Here is a 19,187-nt window from a genome sequence, read left to right as displayed (position 1 = left end):
TTTGCTAATAACAGAATACCAGCACGGCCGAAGGAGCATGTAGCAGCCAATGGAAAAGTCTAAGCGGATTGGAGAAGGTCTATTGAATAACGGAGTAACTTAATCTCTTGCTTGACGACCGAATGGAATCCCAGCTGTTTGGGTGACTCTGGCCGATATTCAGGAGCAGGGACCAACGCAGGGATAAGGATACGCCTACCGTAATCACTTCGTACAGGGTAGGTAAGTTAGGTGTTACACCAGGAAAATAATTTAATTAGCCGTAATTTTGGTACGAAAAAGAAAGAAGAAAATCTGGGTTACAAGGAAAATCGAGCTTGGAGAAAATCCTGGAATCGAAAAGGTCGAGAACACGGACGATCAGTGGGAAATGGAATTTGGGAAAACGGGGCCAGAGCGAGCGAGGCTTGACGGACCAAGCCGTAGGTTTAGCACGTACGGAGCGCTCTGTACAGAGCAGTTTACTACGTGTGGATAGAGGACAATGGGCAGTGGACGGTGGGCGGTGTTGATGAGGAAGTACGGAGTACGTAGTGGGGGGTGGAGACAGCGGAAACGGTGCGCGCAATCCGTACCAGACAATTCCTTTGTGCGGGCTGGACTAAAGTGGCAGTCATACAGAAGACTGCACCAATGGTATCTCTTTCCATATTGCGACAGCGGCCATTGGTCGTACGTACGTCGTGCTTTCTTGCAGAGACATTGCAATCACAACGGCCTAAAAGCTAAGAAGGAGAGGGAAAAAAAAGTCGGCGTTTTAATACAGTGACGGGTTGACTAGACTGCATTAGAGGCTCCGAGAACCAGGGTCAGCCGGCGGGCTTGGCGTGGTTAGTCCTTTAACTCATTTTACCCCTTGCTTAGTGGGCCTTGGCGGCCGCTGTGAGTGGTGCAGGGGACGCCTTACCCCTGGAAAGTTGTTTGTACGTAGTCGTTCATATTTCATCCTACCTACAGTAACTTCCGACAAGGAGAATAGAATCCAGATGATGGCAACGGCATATTATTTCCAGAAGGCGACGCTGTGAGAATGTTGATCGTATTAATTATGTAGTGTTTCTATTTCTTCCGTATGATTTCATGCTACATACTCCGTACAGTGAGTGTTGAAGTGTTGTTCTGAACAATCGCTCGGACTCCTCGGTATTTGAAACAACGAAATCTGCAGCGTGGGTCCGTCGCGTACCGGGCCGGCAGTGGCTCCGATGACATCTTACTGGCTAGTACATACGTATTGTACGGCCATACGGACCACTGCTTCCGTAGAAGACTACGTACTACAGCAGCAGTTAGTTACTGGGGATGTATTGATTTGTACCGGCTATGACGGACTATCGTAGTTAGACTTGCGACGTAGTGGTCCTTGACTCCTTAAGAACTTCTAATAACCAGCCTGCTAACTGGTTGTGGACCATGATGATGCGGGTCTCCTTTGTTCATGGCTATGCATTGAAACAATCTTCTTTCCTTCTACTCCGTACCCCATAAACAGGTTTCGAGCATCTTGGACCTTGATACACTGGCTTCACTTCACGCGCGTTTAGGCGTTGAAACAAGACCCAGATCTAGCTGCTGCTACGTAGATCAAGCTTCGTTTCCGTCGTTCGACTCCGTTCTACATCGTAGTGCCGTACACACGCACTAAGTATTCATCCCTATGAACCTGTACTCCATAGAAACGAACTCTAAATCAGCCCTTTGCCTTTTGAAACCTTCAGCACTCCCTATTCCGAAGAGCTGGATGGGAAGTCATTTCCGTTGATCTCCGTCCACATCGAGCAACGACGAAACACTACGCATCCTACCATCCTCCTGGACGGGATGGATGCCTGATCTTGGCCATCCAAAGCCTGAGGCCGACTAAGTATGTATCGGTTATGTATGCTGCCAGCGGAGTTTCGAGTTTCATGGAGAAAGATATTACTAAACTTTGTTATATTGAGGAACGTAATGCTGATATCAGATTCCTTTCCGAATTCCCGCTGATGGAGTTGCACCCTTACTACAGTAGTAGAGGATTCAGAGCAATTGGGCAAGTGTTTGTTTGTTGTTCTCGTGGAGTGGGCTGTTCAGGGTTGGTTGCTCATAACGATCAACTCGCGTGGCATCCCCTGCATCGAAACTCAATCTATAGCTCTTTGAGTTTTTCTACGTACGAGCCCTGTATATGCATATGTATCTATCAAATGCCGCTGCAGATCAACCAGGTTCATCTGCATGCGCAAAAGGGAGAGCGATGTTGACATGGCGACCATCGGAATGTGCTTCCCACCCACCTCGATATCTCATATGGAGTACACCTTCCACAGTGGGCTTCCAGATAACATCTGCATTGTGGCTAACTATAATTCAGTCAGCCTCAAAGTCAAAAGCACAATCGAGTTGTTCCATTTGTTCCATCATCGCAATAGTGAAGCAGTTGTTCCGGTAATTTTCCGTATTGATTTTGGACTGCTCCGTACAGAGGACGTACGTAGTAGGCTAATGGGCCGTCATCCAACTAAAGCACACCACTAAGCCTTTAATGGTAGCATGCCCCTGACTAGCCGGACTAGCCTGTTTACGGGATAAGGAAATACTGGACAAGAATTTCTTGGGGGTTTGTTGAATTTTCGTATGGATTTCTATTGGCGGTGCGCTTCTTTTTGCAATTTGCGTCTCCCAGAGTACACTTTACTATGTAGCGGCTTTGTACTGAGAATTCTCTTTCATACTCCAAAAGGACATCCACATTGAAACCAAGGCGACTGATTCCATGAATCCATGCTAGATCCAGTACGATTCGCCCAATCACACCACAACTCTTAAGCCAGCGAGGCGTTGAACTAAGTCCATTTGGCCAACGGCATGTATCGAATGATTCGAATCCCCTCATGAAAGGAATCTAGACTTGGTCTTTTGAACAAAGACAAGAGACTTATCACACGCCAATCACGCAGCTTTTATCACACAGTTGCCAAGTTGCATATAGTAACTATATACCCGACATATAGGTAGTATGGTTATTGAACGACTGATCAAATACGGAGCAGAAGAATGATGTGATCAGTCAGAACCCGAGCCGTTGCTGGCAGGCATGGCATTACTGCCCCCATTAGTGACCAGTCTATGACTCTATTGGCGTAGTTATTTCTTCTCCTCAACCGCTACTCACAGTTGTCCTTTGTACGTAGCATGAGCGTAACATCTACCCACTCCTGATCCCGACCCAAAGGATTCCAAGCCGATCTACCTCGAAATTACCCCCATCTTTCTAACCCCATTCTAGAAGGAAAACCATACAATTTCACCGATAGAGAAACGTTTTATTATTAAACCGAACTCTGTGCTCTGCAGGATCGTTGCATTTGGATGCTATAGTCTGATTTGGTTCCTGATTTGGGGGCGAGTCGGCTGGCACATGGCCCCATGGACTAAGTTACTAGGTATACTGCGGTGTAGCAACAACCGTTGCACTTTACTGTACAACATAGTACTGTAGTACGGAGACTCTGGGTGCGATCAAGATCAGTGTAATTAATGCTGTAAGCTGGATTTGACGAGTCTCGTATATCCAGATAATACCTAGGCATCAATTGAAAAGTTAGGTGAAGGTCTCGGTTGGATGTGATTGATATACTACAGATATCGTAGATGTGATGGATCTTTGGACATTTTATCGACATCTTGTCTGGCGCTATGATATCTCTGCATAAGCCCATTCATTACATGCATTTTCTTTCTTTCTTTTGATACTCCAGATGCAAAACTAACGAATACTGATTGAATCAAGTGGACTCATCGATATGATTTTCGATGCTTCACATTCACATACATACATACATACATACGTAGGTAGTTACTATTGCCAAGTTAGGTAAGTTAGTAAGTTACATCGATGCAAGCCATGTGGACGACGCGCCCCACCCGTCTTCCACGCGACTTTGAAGTTAAATAGGGTGGGCAATGCAATAATATGCCCCAAAACTTGTTCTAGTGATTCGCGAACTGGGTTGTGCTAGTGGACTACCTAATGTGGTGTGTGGCAGTGCGATGCGGTCTAGGCCACTAGGTACTCTGCATGTACTCTGCATGTACTACAGTATATCGACTCCATGACGGAAGAAGCTTTCCATCTGGTCTTCTACGGATCGATCGTTGATTGCGTCGTGGGGCGTCGAATGGATCATTTTGTACAGATTCTATACGATTTATTTAGAGATGCCACATGATGCGGAACTACACACCCTTTATGAATGGAATAGACAAATACGGTATGTTGACGAAGCCCCCTATTTGGATAGTCAGTTCTCGAAGTGTAGCTATTAGGTCAATAGCGTTATCACTAGAACCCTGCTCGCACAGGATCCTGATGTATACGAAACAGACTCGGCTATCATCATATTCTGAAAGGAGGAGGCGGCGATGTCCAGGAACTCCGATATCCGGAGTGATATATCGATCTGATATCAATCCAAGGTTCAAGTCACATACATGCCTAGACTTCTGTAGATTCGGATCTGAGATGCAGGCAACTGTATGCCTCATTTGGGTTGATCGGGAGTGATCGGGAGTGATCAGGAGTGTCCGCTTTGGGATGCTGACACCTGGGAACAGAATCCATAGGCTTGCATAGTGATTTCTGATAGCAGTTGCTAGATACAACACTCTTGATGCGCTACCCAGGTATCTCCGGTATTTACAATTATAGCCAGAACTACGATCAATTGATATTGTTGATGTGTCTCAGCGAATCGACGTTGCGAACCCTAACCCATGGTCATGATGCTCCGGAAGCAGAGGAACAACTCATGGTCTCGACAAAGTTCGAGAACACATTCAGATTAATAGATTGACTTTGAATGTAAGTATATGGAAGCATCAAAGTTCACGATCGATCCGTGGGGCGATGATCTACACCGATCTCCCATAACGCCATACCGATCACCTTACCCCGCTTAATCTTCTCTTTTAGACAACCTTTGTATCACATCAACCTACTAACAGAACAGTTTACCTATCTATCAATATACTCTGTATCTTTCCAATAATTACTATCTAATATCCATAAATATATACACCATGCCTCAGGTCCTTCTTCTAGGTGGTCACGGCAAAATCGCCCTTTACTTGACACCTCTCCTTCTCGCTCGTTCGTGGAATGTCACCAGTGTAATTCGTAATGCGGAGCATGAGGTCGAGATCCTGGCACTAGGAAACGGCAAGCCTGGCAAAGTTTCAGTCTTGCTCTCTAGTCTAGACGATGTCAAGAGCCAGGCGGATGCACAGGCGGTTTTGGATAAGGTCAAACCAGATTATGTAGTCTGGGCTGCTGGTGAGCTTTTTTTATTTCATGTCCGATGCACCCGAGTTTGCCTGATACTAATACTAATACATTAATATAGGAGCCGGAGGAAAAGGCGCTCCCCAACGCACATACGCCATCGACCAAGACGCCGCCAAATACTTCATCGCCAGCTCCTTCGCAGCCCCCTCCGTCACCAAATTTTTATTGATTAGTCACATGGGCAGCCGCAAAGTGAAGCCCTCCTGGCTCTCCGAAGACGGCTGGAAACGCACGCAATGGCTCTGGAGCGTCGGCCTGCCCGACTACTGCAAGGCCAAATGGGAAGCAGACCAGTACCAAACCGCGCTTGCGGCCATCACAAAACAGCGAGAACCAACCCGTAAATTCCAGAGCATCAGTCTTCGGCCGGGCCATTTGATTGATGACCCTGCCACGGGGAAGGTGGCGTTGGGACATGTTGCTGCTGCGGAAGGGTCGGTGACGAGGGAGGATGTGGCTATTGTGGCTGATCGGTTGTTGGCGAGGGATGATACGGAGGGGTGGTTTGATTTGTTGGGTGGCGAGGAGTTGATTGATGAGGCTGTGGAGAGGGTTGCGAAGGAGAAGATTGATTCGATTGGAGATGAGGATGTGGATGCCATGATTAAGAAGTTTAATCTGTGAAATTTGGCAATTGATCTTATGAACTGAGTATAGTGAAGTATGAGAATGAGTATCGTCCGACTTGGACCTCAATGTCAGTGATCATCATCAATCCCATTTCCTGTGAAGTGTAGGTTATACATATATATACAATTAATACAGATTAGGTTCACAAATGAGATTAAAATCATTAAACAAATAATGAAAGTATGGTTCTATCATAATTTCCCCGCAAACTCGCAAAATTAGCCCTAACCTCGTGAAACATACGCCGTCGTCTCTTTCTAAAGTGTTGATTGATTGTCGGATATCAAAATATCTCATCATAGAAGAAATAGACGGTCATGTTCATAAAACTGCTATGCTATCACTTTTCCTGCAGACTACATCAATTGATGGATTTTGGGTGTCCCCCACAATGACGAAGCAGTCTGATCTTTATATAGCCCATGCGAAAGATGGGCAGTCTATTAGCGACTGAAACAAAGAGCCGAGAACCCCGCCGCCATGCCGGCACCATCGCATCTAGAAAATGACATTTGTTCTCATGACTCTGTCGAAATTTAGGGTATGACCACTCTACCCGGTTCGGAGAATATCTATTAATAGCCACAGATTGAGTGGTTCATGTGTGGATTCGCATGTACCCCATGAATCTACTATGCAAAGCCGTTGTAGACCCTTTTCTGTCCAATTGGCATTTGGGGTTAGAAAAAATAGATAGAGCAATATCCAAGCTTCGATTTTACGAGTGTGATAGACTTGAGAGATAATCGCTATCCAAGCACAATCAAATTCCTATTTAAAGCCCCCAACCAGGGAGTTGCTTGGGGGACGGTGGTACGCCTCTCAAAGCACCCTTAGATGTCCATGAGGCCGAATCTATAAAAGCAATCCAAAACCGAGTAACGGTCCGTGACACTCAATGACCTGATAAAAACTCACGAGGCGGAGCCGATCTGGGTAAAGCCTCGCCACTATCCTTTGTACCCTTTCTCGGGTTTTTGCTACCTAGGTAACCGTGCTGTAGACCTTTAAATTTCCGTGCTACCTGGGCGACAAATACGATCTGCACTTGATGCCATTCATAGACATCTTTATGTCCACTAAATATAGAGTTGAGAGTGACTTGGTCTTCAAGGTTACCCAGTTACGTACCAAAGAGCTTGAAAGATCCCTCGCAAGCAACTACAGAGCTACGACAAGTCGACAGCTTCTACGCGTACGAAGGTGGGCTGTTGATATCACCTTTTCTTTCTTCAAAGATGATTACACCCGGTGTCCATGAATACCGAATCGCGATTATACACAGAGAGCATACATACAACATATGAAAAACGTCAAAAAAGAACCGTGTACAATCTTTGATGAAGATCACTCCTGCGGTTACACCCAGGTATACCATTGGCTGGTGAAACCCGTTTATCCAAGCAGCAATCGGTTGTCATCCTACCATGTGGTCAAGTCGACATTCTATCAAAGAAAGCAGAGACCCAGAGGGGCTGGACAGGATTCCAGGCAGTGGGTAGTATGTGTGAGCTTGAGATGGGGGGCTAATGCATTCTCTGTATTCTACTCATTAACTAGATACTGTGCATGTCTGAAGGAGCTCCTTGCTAGAGAGGATATATCATTACGCCCAACGGCGCTAACCACAAGTGGAAGGCAGAGGTGACAAACAGACTGGTATATAGATGGGGGGGCGCTCTTCCTTATGATGAGAAATTCCATATCTTCTCATATTTCATATTTGCTACTTCTTCTTTTCAAGAGCTTCAACATCGCGACATCTTCCATGGCTCGACTATCTGAAGCGTTCTACGCATCGATAATCAACTCACTCCACGATCACACGATGCTCGACATATTGACACCATCCTTGAAATGGTGGTTGAGCTGCATTCTGCTCTACATTGTAGCTCTTGTCGTATATCGTCTCAAATTCCACCATGCAGCTCACATCCCAGGCCCAATTCTCGCAAAAGTGACCTTTTTGTATGAATGGTACTATGATCTCTATCTTGGAGGCCAGTATGCTTTCAAACTCAAAGAGCTCCACAAAATCTACGGTATGATTCACTTAACAGAAATCCCCTCACGTCACATTCACTGACTCCTGATGCAGGCCCAATCATCAGAATCAGCCCAGAAACTGTCCACATCGATGACCCAGACTACTTTGAGGTGGTTCACAATCAGAAAAATGGCAGAGAGGTGAAACCGCCTCATGTTGCCGAGACTTTTGGTCCTTATCCTGCGGTATGTCTTTTGGATTATTTATATATCATCCTCGAGATACTAACTATATGCCATGTAGTTACTTGGCACGGGACCGCACGAACTTCATCGTGTACGGAGGAGTGCACTCAGCCCCTTCTTTTCGAGGAAAGCAGTTCTTGATTTGGTACCAACAATCCAACGCCCTACAGCTATATTGTGCAGACGCCTCCAAGAGGCGAGTCTGACTGGCGAGACGATGAATCTGAAGTACATCTTCGCGGCGGTGACTCTGGATATCATCAACGACTATTGTTTCGCGAGAGAGCCTACTACTACCTTGGAACCGGACTTTGGCAAGAAGGAAACGGATAATGTGGCGTATTTCTTGAAAGTTAGCTTGCTGGTACGTTGGAGAATGGGGCTTTTTTTTTAAAAGGACAATTGCTAACTAGGGCAGAATACTCATATCCCATGGCTGATGCGTTTAACCTATTCTCTACCGGTATGTAATCCCCCTTTGTTATTCCTACGATATGAGATGATACTGATACTCGTCTTCCTCAGGATCGCGTGAGCAAGACTTTCACACCTGCAGTGGCAAAAATCCTCGATTTTCGCATGGTAATTTCTGTTCATGATGATTGGTTTACACGGCCTCGCTAATTGATATTCAAGGAACTATCCCGTCAAGTTGAAGCGATCCGTAATGGTCAAGATACATCACATCAAACCGCTGCCCATAGGACCGTGTTTCATGAACTATTGGACAGCACGCTACCACCAGATGAATTGAAGCCAGCAAGGCTTAGAGATGAGGCGTTCAGCCTGGTAGCTGCTGGTTCGGATACAACGTAAGTAAAGAAAGCCAAGCTTTGGGAGGGAGGATAAATGGGAGCCTAACAGAAATTCAGAGCACACGTCCTCCGTGGAACCACATATCATATTTCAGCCAACCCTACGATTCGCCTGCAACTCTTCAACGAGCTCAAGACCGCAATCCCAGACCCCGATAATCTTCCCAGCTTGCCCGAGCTCGAAAAGCTTCCATATCTGTCCGCAGTCATCCACGAAGGTCTCCGTCTCGCCAACCCAGTCACGCACCGTATCATACGCCAATACCCAGACAAGGCATTTGATTACCAAGGATACCTGATTCCGCCCAATACTATAGTCGGCATGTCACCCAATCTGGTCCACTTCAACGAAGACAAATTCCCCGAACCACAAGTCTTCAAGCCGGAGAGATGGCTTGGGCCAGACAATGCCCGACTCCAGCGCTATCTCATCTCGTTCAGTCGCGGTCCTCGGGCGTGTTTGGGCATCGCCTTGGCTCGTGCCGAACTCTTCATCATCCTGGCTTCTGTTTTCAGACAGTTCGAGTTGGATGTTTCTGAGATTGAGAGGAGCAGGGATATCGATTTCAGTCGGGACTTTATTCTTGGCGCACAGGCGGATGACTCGCCTGGGGCATTAGTGAAGGTGAAGCTAGCTGGTTAGTAAGTCAGCGTGGAGGCATGGAAGGTTGATTCCCCATGTTGACAATTCTCATGATGTATGCAACATTTTGCTATGACTGTTTTATGTCCTTTATTCCCCAGCATTAGGTCCAATCTAATACGATACCACTTTCGAATACCAGCCTCCTCTGTAGGTAGCTTTCTTAATGTTTGACCAATAGCAAGACTATTGATGAGGTACTAAGTATGGAGAATGAAGGAGAACAAGGCGGCTCTTTGGTGCAGATAGACCGTCGGGGATAACGCGGGGATATATGGAAAACCTTGGAATACGATATCGTCTGTCCTACCAATCACCAGCGGTACCCTCAAAATACTGAGCCATCATTATTATCGCTTGCTACTAGGTACCGAACAGGCCATTTGAAATCGGCAAGCATATTGAAGCACTCACCCAATCCCAGGGGAATACGACTGCCTCTGGGAACTGTACCTGTAACTCTAGGAGGCTAATTGCTCCTAGGACATACTGATACATTCCGGGAGTCAAGAATCTGTAGCAGATCTCTAGGAATCTCAGCGTCAGCCTAAATCCGTAAACTCCGACGTCGACGTCTGAAATCTGGGGCTGAATCTAATTCTGGAAGACTTATATAAAGGGAGATAGAAAACCGGATCCTATGATTTGGTCTGGAAGAACTCGAAACCTAATGCAACGTTACAAAAGAACATCAATGAATCATGGTTTTTGCCGTCCCAGAACAGCCCAAAACCGAACTCGGTCGTTACCGCATTCTTTCCAGCACAGCTGGTGTTCGTGTCTCTCCAATTGCGCTCGGCGCCTTGTCCCTTGGGAAGTCCTGGTCCTTGATCATGGGCACCGTGGATGAGGAGCAGTCCTTTGAGCTTTTGGACGCATACACGGATGCCGGCGGGAATTTTATTGACACAGCAAATAACTACCAAAATGAGGATTCAGAGAAGTATATCGGCAAATGGATGGCGGCAAGAGGCAACCGGGACCTTCTATTCATCGCCACGAAATTTACCAATTCCTACCGTACGCATGAGCTGGGGACTGGCAAGACAGTCAGTTACGGAGGAAACCATAAAAAAATCTCTTCGTTTATCGATTGCCGATTCGCTTCGCAAGTTGCAAACAACATATATCGATCTCCTCTACGTTCATTGGTGGGATTGGACGACCTCGATTGAAGAACTTATGGACTCCCTCCATAATCTTGTTCAGCAGGGCAAAGTGCTATATCTTGGAATCTCAGATACACCAGCCTGGGTCGTAGCCACTGCCAATACATATGCCAAGGATCACGGCAAGCCTCCTTTCTCCCGTCTATCAGGGCCGATGGAACGTAATGCGCCGTGATTTCGAGAGAGAGATCATTCCTATGGCCCTTCATTTTGGTATGGCGCTTTGCCCATGGGATGTTCTTGGAGGTGGTCAATTTAAAACTGCCAGACAGCTTGAAGCGGCGGAAAACTCCAACCAGGGAAGCCGCAGCGGTGTCCAGAGTGAGGAGGCTCGCCAGGTTAGTGCAGCGTTGGAGAGGGTGGTTTCTGGGCACGGAATCAACAGCGTCCAACAGATTGCCCTCGCCTATATCATGCAGAAGGCAAGGAATGTGTTTCCGGTAGTTGGTGGCCGAATGGTCGAGCACCTGCATGACAACATTGGTGCTTTGAGCATCTACTTGACGGATGAGCAGATTCGATACCTGGACAGTATAAAAGACTTTGATCTTGGATTTCCGCTGAACTTCATTGGTGATGATCCCAAGGAAATAGGCACTCAGCCCCGGATGATGGAGATTCTGACAGGTGCTAAGATTGCCTGGCAAAAGTCTCCCAAACCTATCGGTCACGACTGATGGGGAAGAGGTGTATATATTCCAGTTTGCTTTACGACGTAATAGGACTCTTAATTTCTGTAACCACTGTACTAAAAAGACCTGCGTTACAATTCAATTCAATACCGTAATTGACTTTATGTATGTTAACTAACCAGTTAACTTGCTTGCAACAATCTTCAACCCTCGTTTATGTAATCGACAAACCAGCCCCAGTCACCCCGCTCAAGTGAGTCAAGTCTCATCAACTGGTTGGAGGCCCGCTTGCCAATTTCTGAGTCATCTGCAGTTCATCCCACATTAACTATTCAATAGACCAAAATGGCACAGGCACACGAATTGTCGGACATTTTGAAGAATGCTTCGTTAGATCTAAGTCCGTACGAAGATCTGTACAAGTACTTCCACGCCAATCCCGAACTTTCGCGGCAAGAAAAATCAACATCAGAAAAAATCGCGGCCCATCTGTCTGCGCTAAAAGCATATGAAATCCACACAAATATCGGTGGCTACGGTCTAGTAGGAGTACTCAAAAATGGCGTTGGAAAAACCATTCTTCTCCGCGCAGATATGGATGCACTCCCAGTCAAGGAGCTCACTGGCCTCCCATACGCAAGCTCGATCACCATGAGTGATGCCGAAGGTGTCGAAAAACCAGTGATGCATGCATGTGGACATGACATGCACATAACATGTCTTCTCGCAGCGGCCGAACTTCTTGCAAATACTCAACATGCATGGAGCGGAACGCTGATTGTATTGTTTCAGCCGGATGAGGAACGCGGCGGTGGTGCGCAGGCTATGGTTGACGATGGACTTTATTCCAAGATTCCTGTTCCGGATTATTGTTTTGGGCAGCATGTGATGCGTATGCGTGCGGGGACTATTGGGTCACGTCCTGGGACGATTATGGCGGCTGCTGATAGTATGAAGGTGACTGTCTTTGGGCGTGGTGGCCATGGATCATTGCCTCATCAGACGGTAGATCCTGCTCTTCTAGCTGCGCACATTGTGGTTAGATTGCAGAGCATCGTGAGCAGGGAAATTGACCCGACTGACCTAGGGGTCGTAACTGTCGGAAGTCTACAAGCCGGACAGACCGAGAATATCATTGCGGATCGGGCCGAAATCGGGCTTGATTTTAGAACAGTCAAACTGGAGACTCGGGAGAAGATTCTATCTGCTATTCGACGTATCGTCGAGGCAGAATGTATGGCCAGCGGTTCACCGAAACCACCGATTTTCACCCCAACACGTCGATTTCCGCCTACAAACAATGACAGGGACGTTGCATCTAAATTAGCTGCGTCCTTTGAAACACACTTTGGGGACTCTTTTGATGGAGATATATCGCGATCGAATGTCGCCGAAGACTTTTCTACGCTGGCAACTAGCAAGGGTGTTCCATCATGTTTTTGGTTCCTTGGAGGCATTGACCCTGATCTTTGGGATAGAGTGTCGAAAGAAGAGAATCCGACAGAGGAGATACCGACGAACCATTCAGCCTTTTTTGCACTTGTTATACAGCCGACAATGAAAGCTGGAGTGGATGCTCTTTGTATCGCAGCTTTGACGTTTTTGAGGAAATAAGTGAATAGGTACGACATACAATATGATTGAGCAGAGTTGTTATATATCAGAAAATCGGGCTGTCCGGCCCTAACTCTAACTTTGCGGTAGGTCAATAGATCCTCAACAACGCGATTGATCGCTAATGTCTACCGCTTACTATAGCTTCATAAGTGACAAATGTCATTCGAGAATATTAGTCAAACAAATAATCTCATAAAATATATAATCATCTTCCTAGCTACTGAGTGACATTCAGTGATTCATCCGTATCCCATCCTTGAATATGTAATCGTCCCATTCTCGTGAGTCAACATCATGAGTCAGGGAAGTCCCTTATATATGAGCAAGGACTCGCTGAAAGAGGGGCTTTTACTTTTCAACTACAATCAATTACTCCGAAAATCGAACTAGACACTAATAACCAATCCAAGTTGTACAACATCCCGAGACCTCGACGGACCATCCCCACGATATCGCTGTGTCACGACGACCAAGTTGAAGAAGTACACCCGACAAGACAAAAAATACATCTCAATGGAGAAGAAAACAAAAGTCGAGCTGAGAAATTACATTCCTCAATTAATTTCCAAGGCCGAATGGCGTAAAAGTAAGTTGACTTACTCCACAAACGCTACTGTGTTGAAACGTGGTGATAACCCTCCAAGCAACTGACTGAACTGACGTATCAATCTCGACCAATTTAGCACAAGTGCCTTCGATCAATATTCAAGGAAATGCTACTGTAGTACACAGATCACCTGTAGCTGACCTAACAGTACCTGCTACCAGAACACTAGGACGTACTACTGCAGAAGTACACAAAGGACTATCTTTGACTCGCCAAAGATCAGTTACTGGCGACGAGTGGCACGCTACTGCGGAGGCCAAGGAATGCGGCGTGAAAATACAATTTTCTAGTATTAAAGGTAATTCTACTCAGGAACTGCGGCTCAATTACTTGCTGAGTGTAAAAACCTCAAGCAACCACGGCGCGGTCATTGAACGGATGAAAAACACCATAAGTCAAATACCAAAACCTATCTACAACGATCGCATCACGGGTTTCGTCAAAAGTGAACGATTTCGGGCTTGGATTACTTCAAAATCTTCCGATGCATTACTGGTCAACAATGATTCGGTGAACATCTATCGGGGAGCGAATACGGTGTCTCTACTGACAGAGCTAACCTTGTTGCTCTATGAGAAGTTATCTATCTTGCCAAAAGCCGAAAAGGTCTTCACTCTCATGTATCCTTGTGCTGAATACCCTGCAACCATCGGAGACATGACCACTGTGCGACGTATGCTTCGACATTTGACTTCTCAGTACTATGATAATGACAGAGAACATTGGGACAAGCAAAAATTTGTCCGCAAGTATATAAGTACATTGAAAAGCATCCGTGAAGAAAAACCGGAAAAGGAGCAAGAGAAAACCAATCTTCTCAGTGATCTGTTCATCGGGATGCTTGAAGAAGCTCAACCGGATCAAGTAATTTACATATTGATCGATGGATTCGACCTCGTTGAAATGGATGAACCGGAAGCAAACAAGTCGGACTTTTGGTGGCTTCTTACATGCTTCTACAGCTTGATCAAAGATCTCAGGAAGCTCAAGAAGCCCCATCCTGTCATCAAGTTGTTGATTACGTATCATGGAACCTGCCAAGATGAAACGCGTGCTGTTTGGAAAGATTACCTCATGGATATATCTAAACCTAATGGGCTTTGAATGTCGCTGTATGGCATGAGCCTACAAAGGAGTATTGTGAGTTGTTGGGGCAGAAAATCAACGTGGAAAGGGCGGTCATTTACTTCCGTTCTAGATGAGAGGACTCTTGCCTGTGCTAGGAGAGAGAGAGAGAGAGTCTTAGATTCATTCACCAGTTTCAGCAGTCATTACCGGCTAGGTGATTAGTCCTCTATTTTCTGTTTCAACACAGAATGGCACCTAGGCTACAAATAACAGGATTCGGCATACTTCATGATAAAAATGATTTGACAATCTGGAACCGGTATCAAACTTAGCATATCCCAATAAGATTCTCTGCTCTCGTCGACACCGCCGGCGGCTTCCTGCCACAAGTCGTGAGGAGGGCGGTTACCTACGTTGACAGAACGCTCATCTGCTCTAGATCCTGGTAGGCCCGTGGTAGGTAAGATTGGATTTTTCTGCACCCAGTTCATATCCCAGCCCTGAGTGATCGTGCTTGGGTTTGCTTGCTGTATCCCTTGCTACCTATTTCCGCGGGTCGTGGGGGACTATGTTGCTTAAGATGAGCGGTTTGGGGCTTCAAGTTTGGCAGGCATTATGCTCCTTTGACAGGTTGAAGGATTCCGCGGAGACGATGTTGGATCAGCGTCGTGAGGTTGGGGGTTCTTGGATCGTCTCAGACATAAGGCTGCATGCTAACCTTCCGCTCACAGCACTCGGCCCTAATGAATTGATTTGGCAAACCAATGTGCTTTGACTTTTCGGGCCAAATATCAAGAAGAAAGGAAAAGGAAAAGAAAGCGACAACGAGATGCATAGTTACCATTGTACTCGAGCTATGCCTGAGTCAATGTTCATTCTAGGGTACGACACTTCACGTGATAACCCAATAACCCTAGACACGTGGTAATTTAACTACCCGGTACCGTACCGTCAACTGTATGTATTACTTTGTAAAGGTGTAACTCAGATTTTGTGTTTTTGTACCTGCATGAGCGCTGTGGCTAGAGAAACTCAAACGAAATTGGCTGGTGGCGACGACCCCAATGGAGCAGTTCCCCAAACTCCGTAAAAGGGGTTTATACAACCGAGGTTAATGATATATTTTGTCATTCGATTGGAAATCAATCAGTTAACTAGTTACTACATAACTAGTAGTCTTCCTTCTTCTCCATGGTAAATTCTTATGACGATAACGAATATTTCGATCGGCTCGGATTGTCATAGTTCGAGTATCTGAGTCCTCCTTGGGTTGGCATCTCAGGATGATCAAACTCAGCGATATCCAGTCTTATACGTTACACGTCTACGTGGATGAATAATCTGATTAGTAACTAACTTAAGTTAACTACGTAAATGGCTGGAATAGTGGCTTTTTTCTTTTGCCGCTCGATTCGTATCCAGAGCCATGGGACTGAGAAGCGGTGAGAATATGAGATCGCCCTTTTCTCAGTTCGTTAGAGTTTCTGCGAAAGCAAAAAAAAAAGGTTTTTCATTGCGTTGAGTCTTGACGTTGGAGGATCGATTTTTGTAGATCGCGAATTCATTGGCGTTCTTTATTTTGGGGGATGATGTCGCCGTATCGAGCGGGTATGTATGTGTATTGAGCAAGACGAGTAGTTGCTCTGTACTTATGATTTGATATTGAGTTGCTTGGGAAAGAACAAATTAACAACTAATAATAACGAACTATAATAGGCACTGGACAGTAGATGTCTCGATGCTAGATGAACGTTGCGACACCCCGTAAAGAGACGGGTGAATACGCGATTTCTCCATACTAAATACAACTACGGAGCAGGTATTACAGATACGCGGGTACTAGAACTAATACGGTCTAAGACATTACGAACCGTGGAGATCAACATGAAACACGGAAACGAAAAAAGCAAAGACGCTTCTTTTCCCATGTGGAAGACATTTTACGGAGAAACGGACCAGCCTACGGCTAGCCACTGATCACTGTCGGCCTTGGCCTTCTGGTCTGCTGGTCGTGGCTGTGCGTGCTGTTGAAAATACTCCGTACCAGGCGTGTGCTTCGGTATTATCGTATCATCATTGGATTATGTCTTGCATCATTTCCTAACAAAGAGTTGTTTTAACCCGTTTAGTTGCCATGTTCAGCTTTCAACTCCGTCAAAACATAACCCCTTTGTACTCCAGACATGTATCGACTCATCGAGTGTTGTTGGGAGATTGATGCAAAAGTTCAATCAAAGTCCCGTGACCCCCGTCTCAAAGACGAGAATCGGAGAATGAGACAGACCTCCAACAAGACCCGCTGCGATGGGCCCTGTAACTACGCGCTATGCAAATAGTACCTACGCATGAAAATTTGAAGTCTCATTTCATTTTGATTGTGTCTCCTTTTTGAGGCATTCTGCACCTGCGGAGTAGGTACTTGCGCAGTTACATCAAACATTACGGAGTACATGTTTAAATATGCTAGGACCATGTTATGCAGGGATCGCGGAGATCTCGTATACAACGTCTGCTGCCTGCATATATTGGGGTGTCAGGTGTCACTTGTTTCGGCTGTACTCTGCATATGCAGTGCGGATCTTGGTGATGAATCAGTCCATAACTAATTAATCATCCGTGCCTAACTGGCTAATTAGTTATTGCCCAAGCGATTCGTTAATTTCTTACTACATACTCCTTAGCAAGCAGGCGAATATACCTAACATAATCTCCGCAGTACATCCTCTAGCGGCCCTAGTAGTTCGTGTGATCAATCGGTCTCGGGCAATTGGGCGGTCAGTCACATCTCTTGACGTACACCTCCCGACTAGTGCCATCTCACCGTAAGTCGAGAGTTACATCGTGACATGAGTTAACCTTATTTTTAGGCACAAAATAACAAAAGAGTTTATCGGCTGCAGTACATTCTATTTGAAGCAAGTAGACAATCAAAATATCTACTACAGGATTGTACAGTACAGAGTAACTACGGTGTAGGGTAGGAGTACCCGTAATGTACGTAATTTACATGTGATACAATACTAACCCAAACAGGCTACACGGGAGAAGACTCAAAGAACGATCAAAGAAGGCTCCATAAAAGGGGCAACCCTAATCCATAATCCATACAAAATTTGAAAAATACGCAGTAACGTACCCAAGTATGACACTACGTTTGAGACACACAACGGGGATACCCCTTTTATGGACTCAACAGTGGATACTAGAGATTTTACGGACTACATTTTTAGTAATTTTTTTACACATGAGCCGGAGATGAGAAGTTTTTTTTCTTTCTTTCTGGAGGGATAAAGAGTTTGGTGCTTAACGGGCAACCTTATGTTAAAATTTGCTAGTTACTCAGGCCATGTGGGGTGCGGATCGGTCGGATTCTGTTGTACGCTGTTGTAACATGTGTTGTAACTAAACTGCTACGCACGTATGTACGGAGTACGTAGGCGTACGTAGGAGGAGTACTAGCTAATATTTGCGGAGTTCTCGGGAGTCGGGATTGCTCCTTTGATATGAAAAGATAATTATTAATTACTTGAATTGATTTAATCATGAAATGAAGAACCCAAAGCAAAAGGAAAAAAAAGCACAACGAAGGTTGCATATATTCCGTGTATACTGAGTGGTCTTTGACGGCAGGTAAGTTGTAACCAGCCAGCCATGTAAATCGGCTCGCTTTCCTCTTCCTCTTTCATTGTAACATGGTATGCCGGCAAATATCACAGATTTTTATATTGGCAACGTATGACCCCAACGTTGAGAACTTGACAGATCTCCTACTCTGTCCGTATCGTTTACGATAGGCACGGAACGCGTAGTAAACTTTGACTAAATAAACTACAAAGCGGGCAAGGTAGGTCGATAAGAACTATCGATTCCCTTTGCGGTGTAGTAAGTCCTTATCTAGTAGACTTATGCAGACACACAGACGTTTTGATTTCTATCTTCCATGACAGATCAGGGGTGCATGCTGGCCGCTGCCTGCTGCCTGGCTGCATGGCCTCAGAAACAAGGCTGTGTCTTCTGATAGCCTGATCATTTTTAAGTCAAGATGAAATGGCCTCTGCGTCGTCCGTCCTAGCCCGATTGCGCGCTCGCTTCCTCACCCCGGGCTTGTTTCAAGTCGGTGGGCGCAGGGAACGGTTGCAACTACTTACACCGCTGGAGTGGCACACTTATTAAACTAGTACGTATCTACTATCCGACGTACATTTGATACTTCTCTGGAGTGAAAACCCGCGAGTAAGACCAATTTTCCTTTCGGGCTTCATCATGGTGATGTATTTACCTTTCATCCCTTGCTCCGGAAGTCCGTACCTGATCCTGTAATACCTTCTCAACAGGACTCAACAGGTCGACTCGCACAGATCCACCAGTGCGTCATGACTGACATAGTTACCTGTTTTAGTTTCCTGTACGACTTACAGAGTAGTTACCATACATACGTCCCTGTGACT

At 45.7% G+C, this 19,187-nt stretch overlaps 5 protein-coding genes across 5 annotated transcripts; all 5 read left to right on the top strand.

The window, feature by feature from the left end:
* Positions 1-5,061: 5,061 nt before the first annotated feature.
* On the top strand, positions 5,062-5,950 carry EYB26_003469 (uncharacterized protein; the record flags this gene model as incomplete). The annotated part of the gene is made up of 2 exons (XM_054262770.1): positions 5,062-5,314; positions 5,385-5,950. 2 exons carry the CDS (start codon positions 5,062-5,064, stop codon positions 5,948-5,950), a joined length of 819 nt encoding a protein of 272 aa, XP_054118745.1.
* Positions 5,951-7,784: 1,834 nt separating this feature from the next.
* On the top strand, positions 7,785-9,646 carry EYB26_003468 (uncharacterized protein; the record flags this gene model as incomplete). The annotated part of the gene is made up of 7 exons (XM_054262769.1): positions 7,785-7,998; positions 8,055-8,188; positions 8,247-8,552; positions 8,607-8,651; positions 8,714-8,770; positions 8,825-9,000; positions 9,061-9,646. 7 exons carry the CDS (start codon positions 7,785-7,787, stop codon positions 9,644-9,646), a joined length of 1,518 nt encoding a protein of 505 aa, XP_054118744.1.
* A 701-nt stretch (positions 9,647-10,347) lies between these two features.
* EYB26_003467 (uncharacterized protein) lies at positions 10,348-11,492 on the top strand (the record flags this gene model as incomplete). Its single annotated transcript, XM_054262768.1, has 2 exons — positions 10,348-10,695; positions 10,965-11,492. 2 exons carry the CDS (start codon positions 10,348-10,350, stop codon positions 11,490-11,492), a joined length of 876 nt encoding a protein of 291 aa, XP_054118743.1.
* Positions 11,493-11,792: 300 nt separating this feature from the next.
* Positions 11,793-13,061, top strand: EYB26_003466 (uncharacterized protein; the record flags this gene model as incomplete). Its single annotated transcript, XM_054262767.1, has 1 exon — positions 11,793-13,061. The coding sequence occupies one exon, from the start codon at positions 11,793-11,795 to the stop codon at positions 13,059-13,061; it is 1,269 nt and encodes a 422-aa protein (XP_054118742.1).
* Positions 13,062-13,577: 516 nt separating this feature from the next.
* On the top strand, positions 13,578-14,775 carry EYB26_003465 (uncharacterized protein; the record flags this gene model as incomplete). The annotated part of the gene is made up of 1 exon (XM_054262766.1): positions 14,050-14,775. One exon carries the CDS (start codon positions 14,050-14,052, stop codon positions 14,773-14,775), a length of 726 nt encoding a protein of 241 aa, XP_054118741.1.
* Between the last annotated feature and the right edge of the window lie 4,412 nt (positions 14,776-19,187).

The sequence above is a fragment of the Talaromyces marneffei genome, chromosome 2, assembly GCF_009556855.1.
Source record: "Talaromyces marneffei chromosome 2, complete sequence".
Classification (NCBI taxonomy): domain Eukaryota; kingdom Fungi; phylum Ascomycota; class Eurotiomycetes; order Eurotiales; family Trichocomaceae; genus Talaromyces; species Talaromyces marneffei.
Note: the sequence above shows the minus strand (reverse complement) of the source record. Positions and strands in the feature narration are given on the sequence as shown.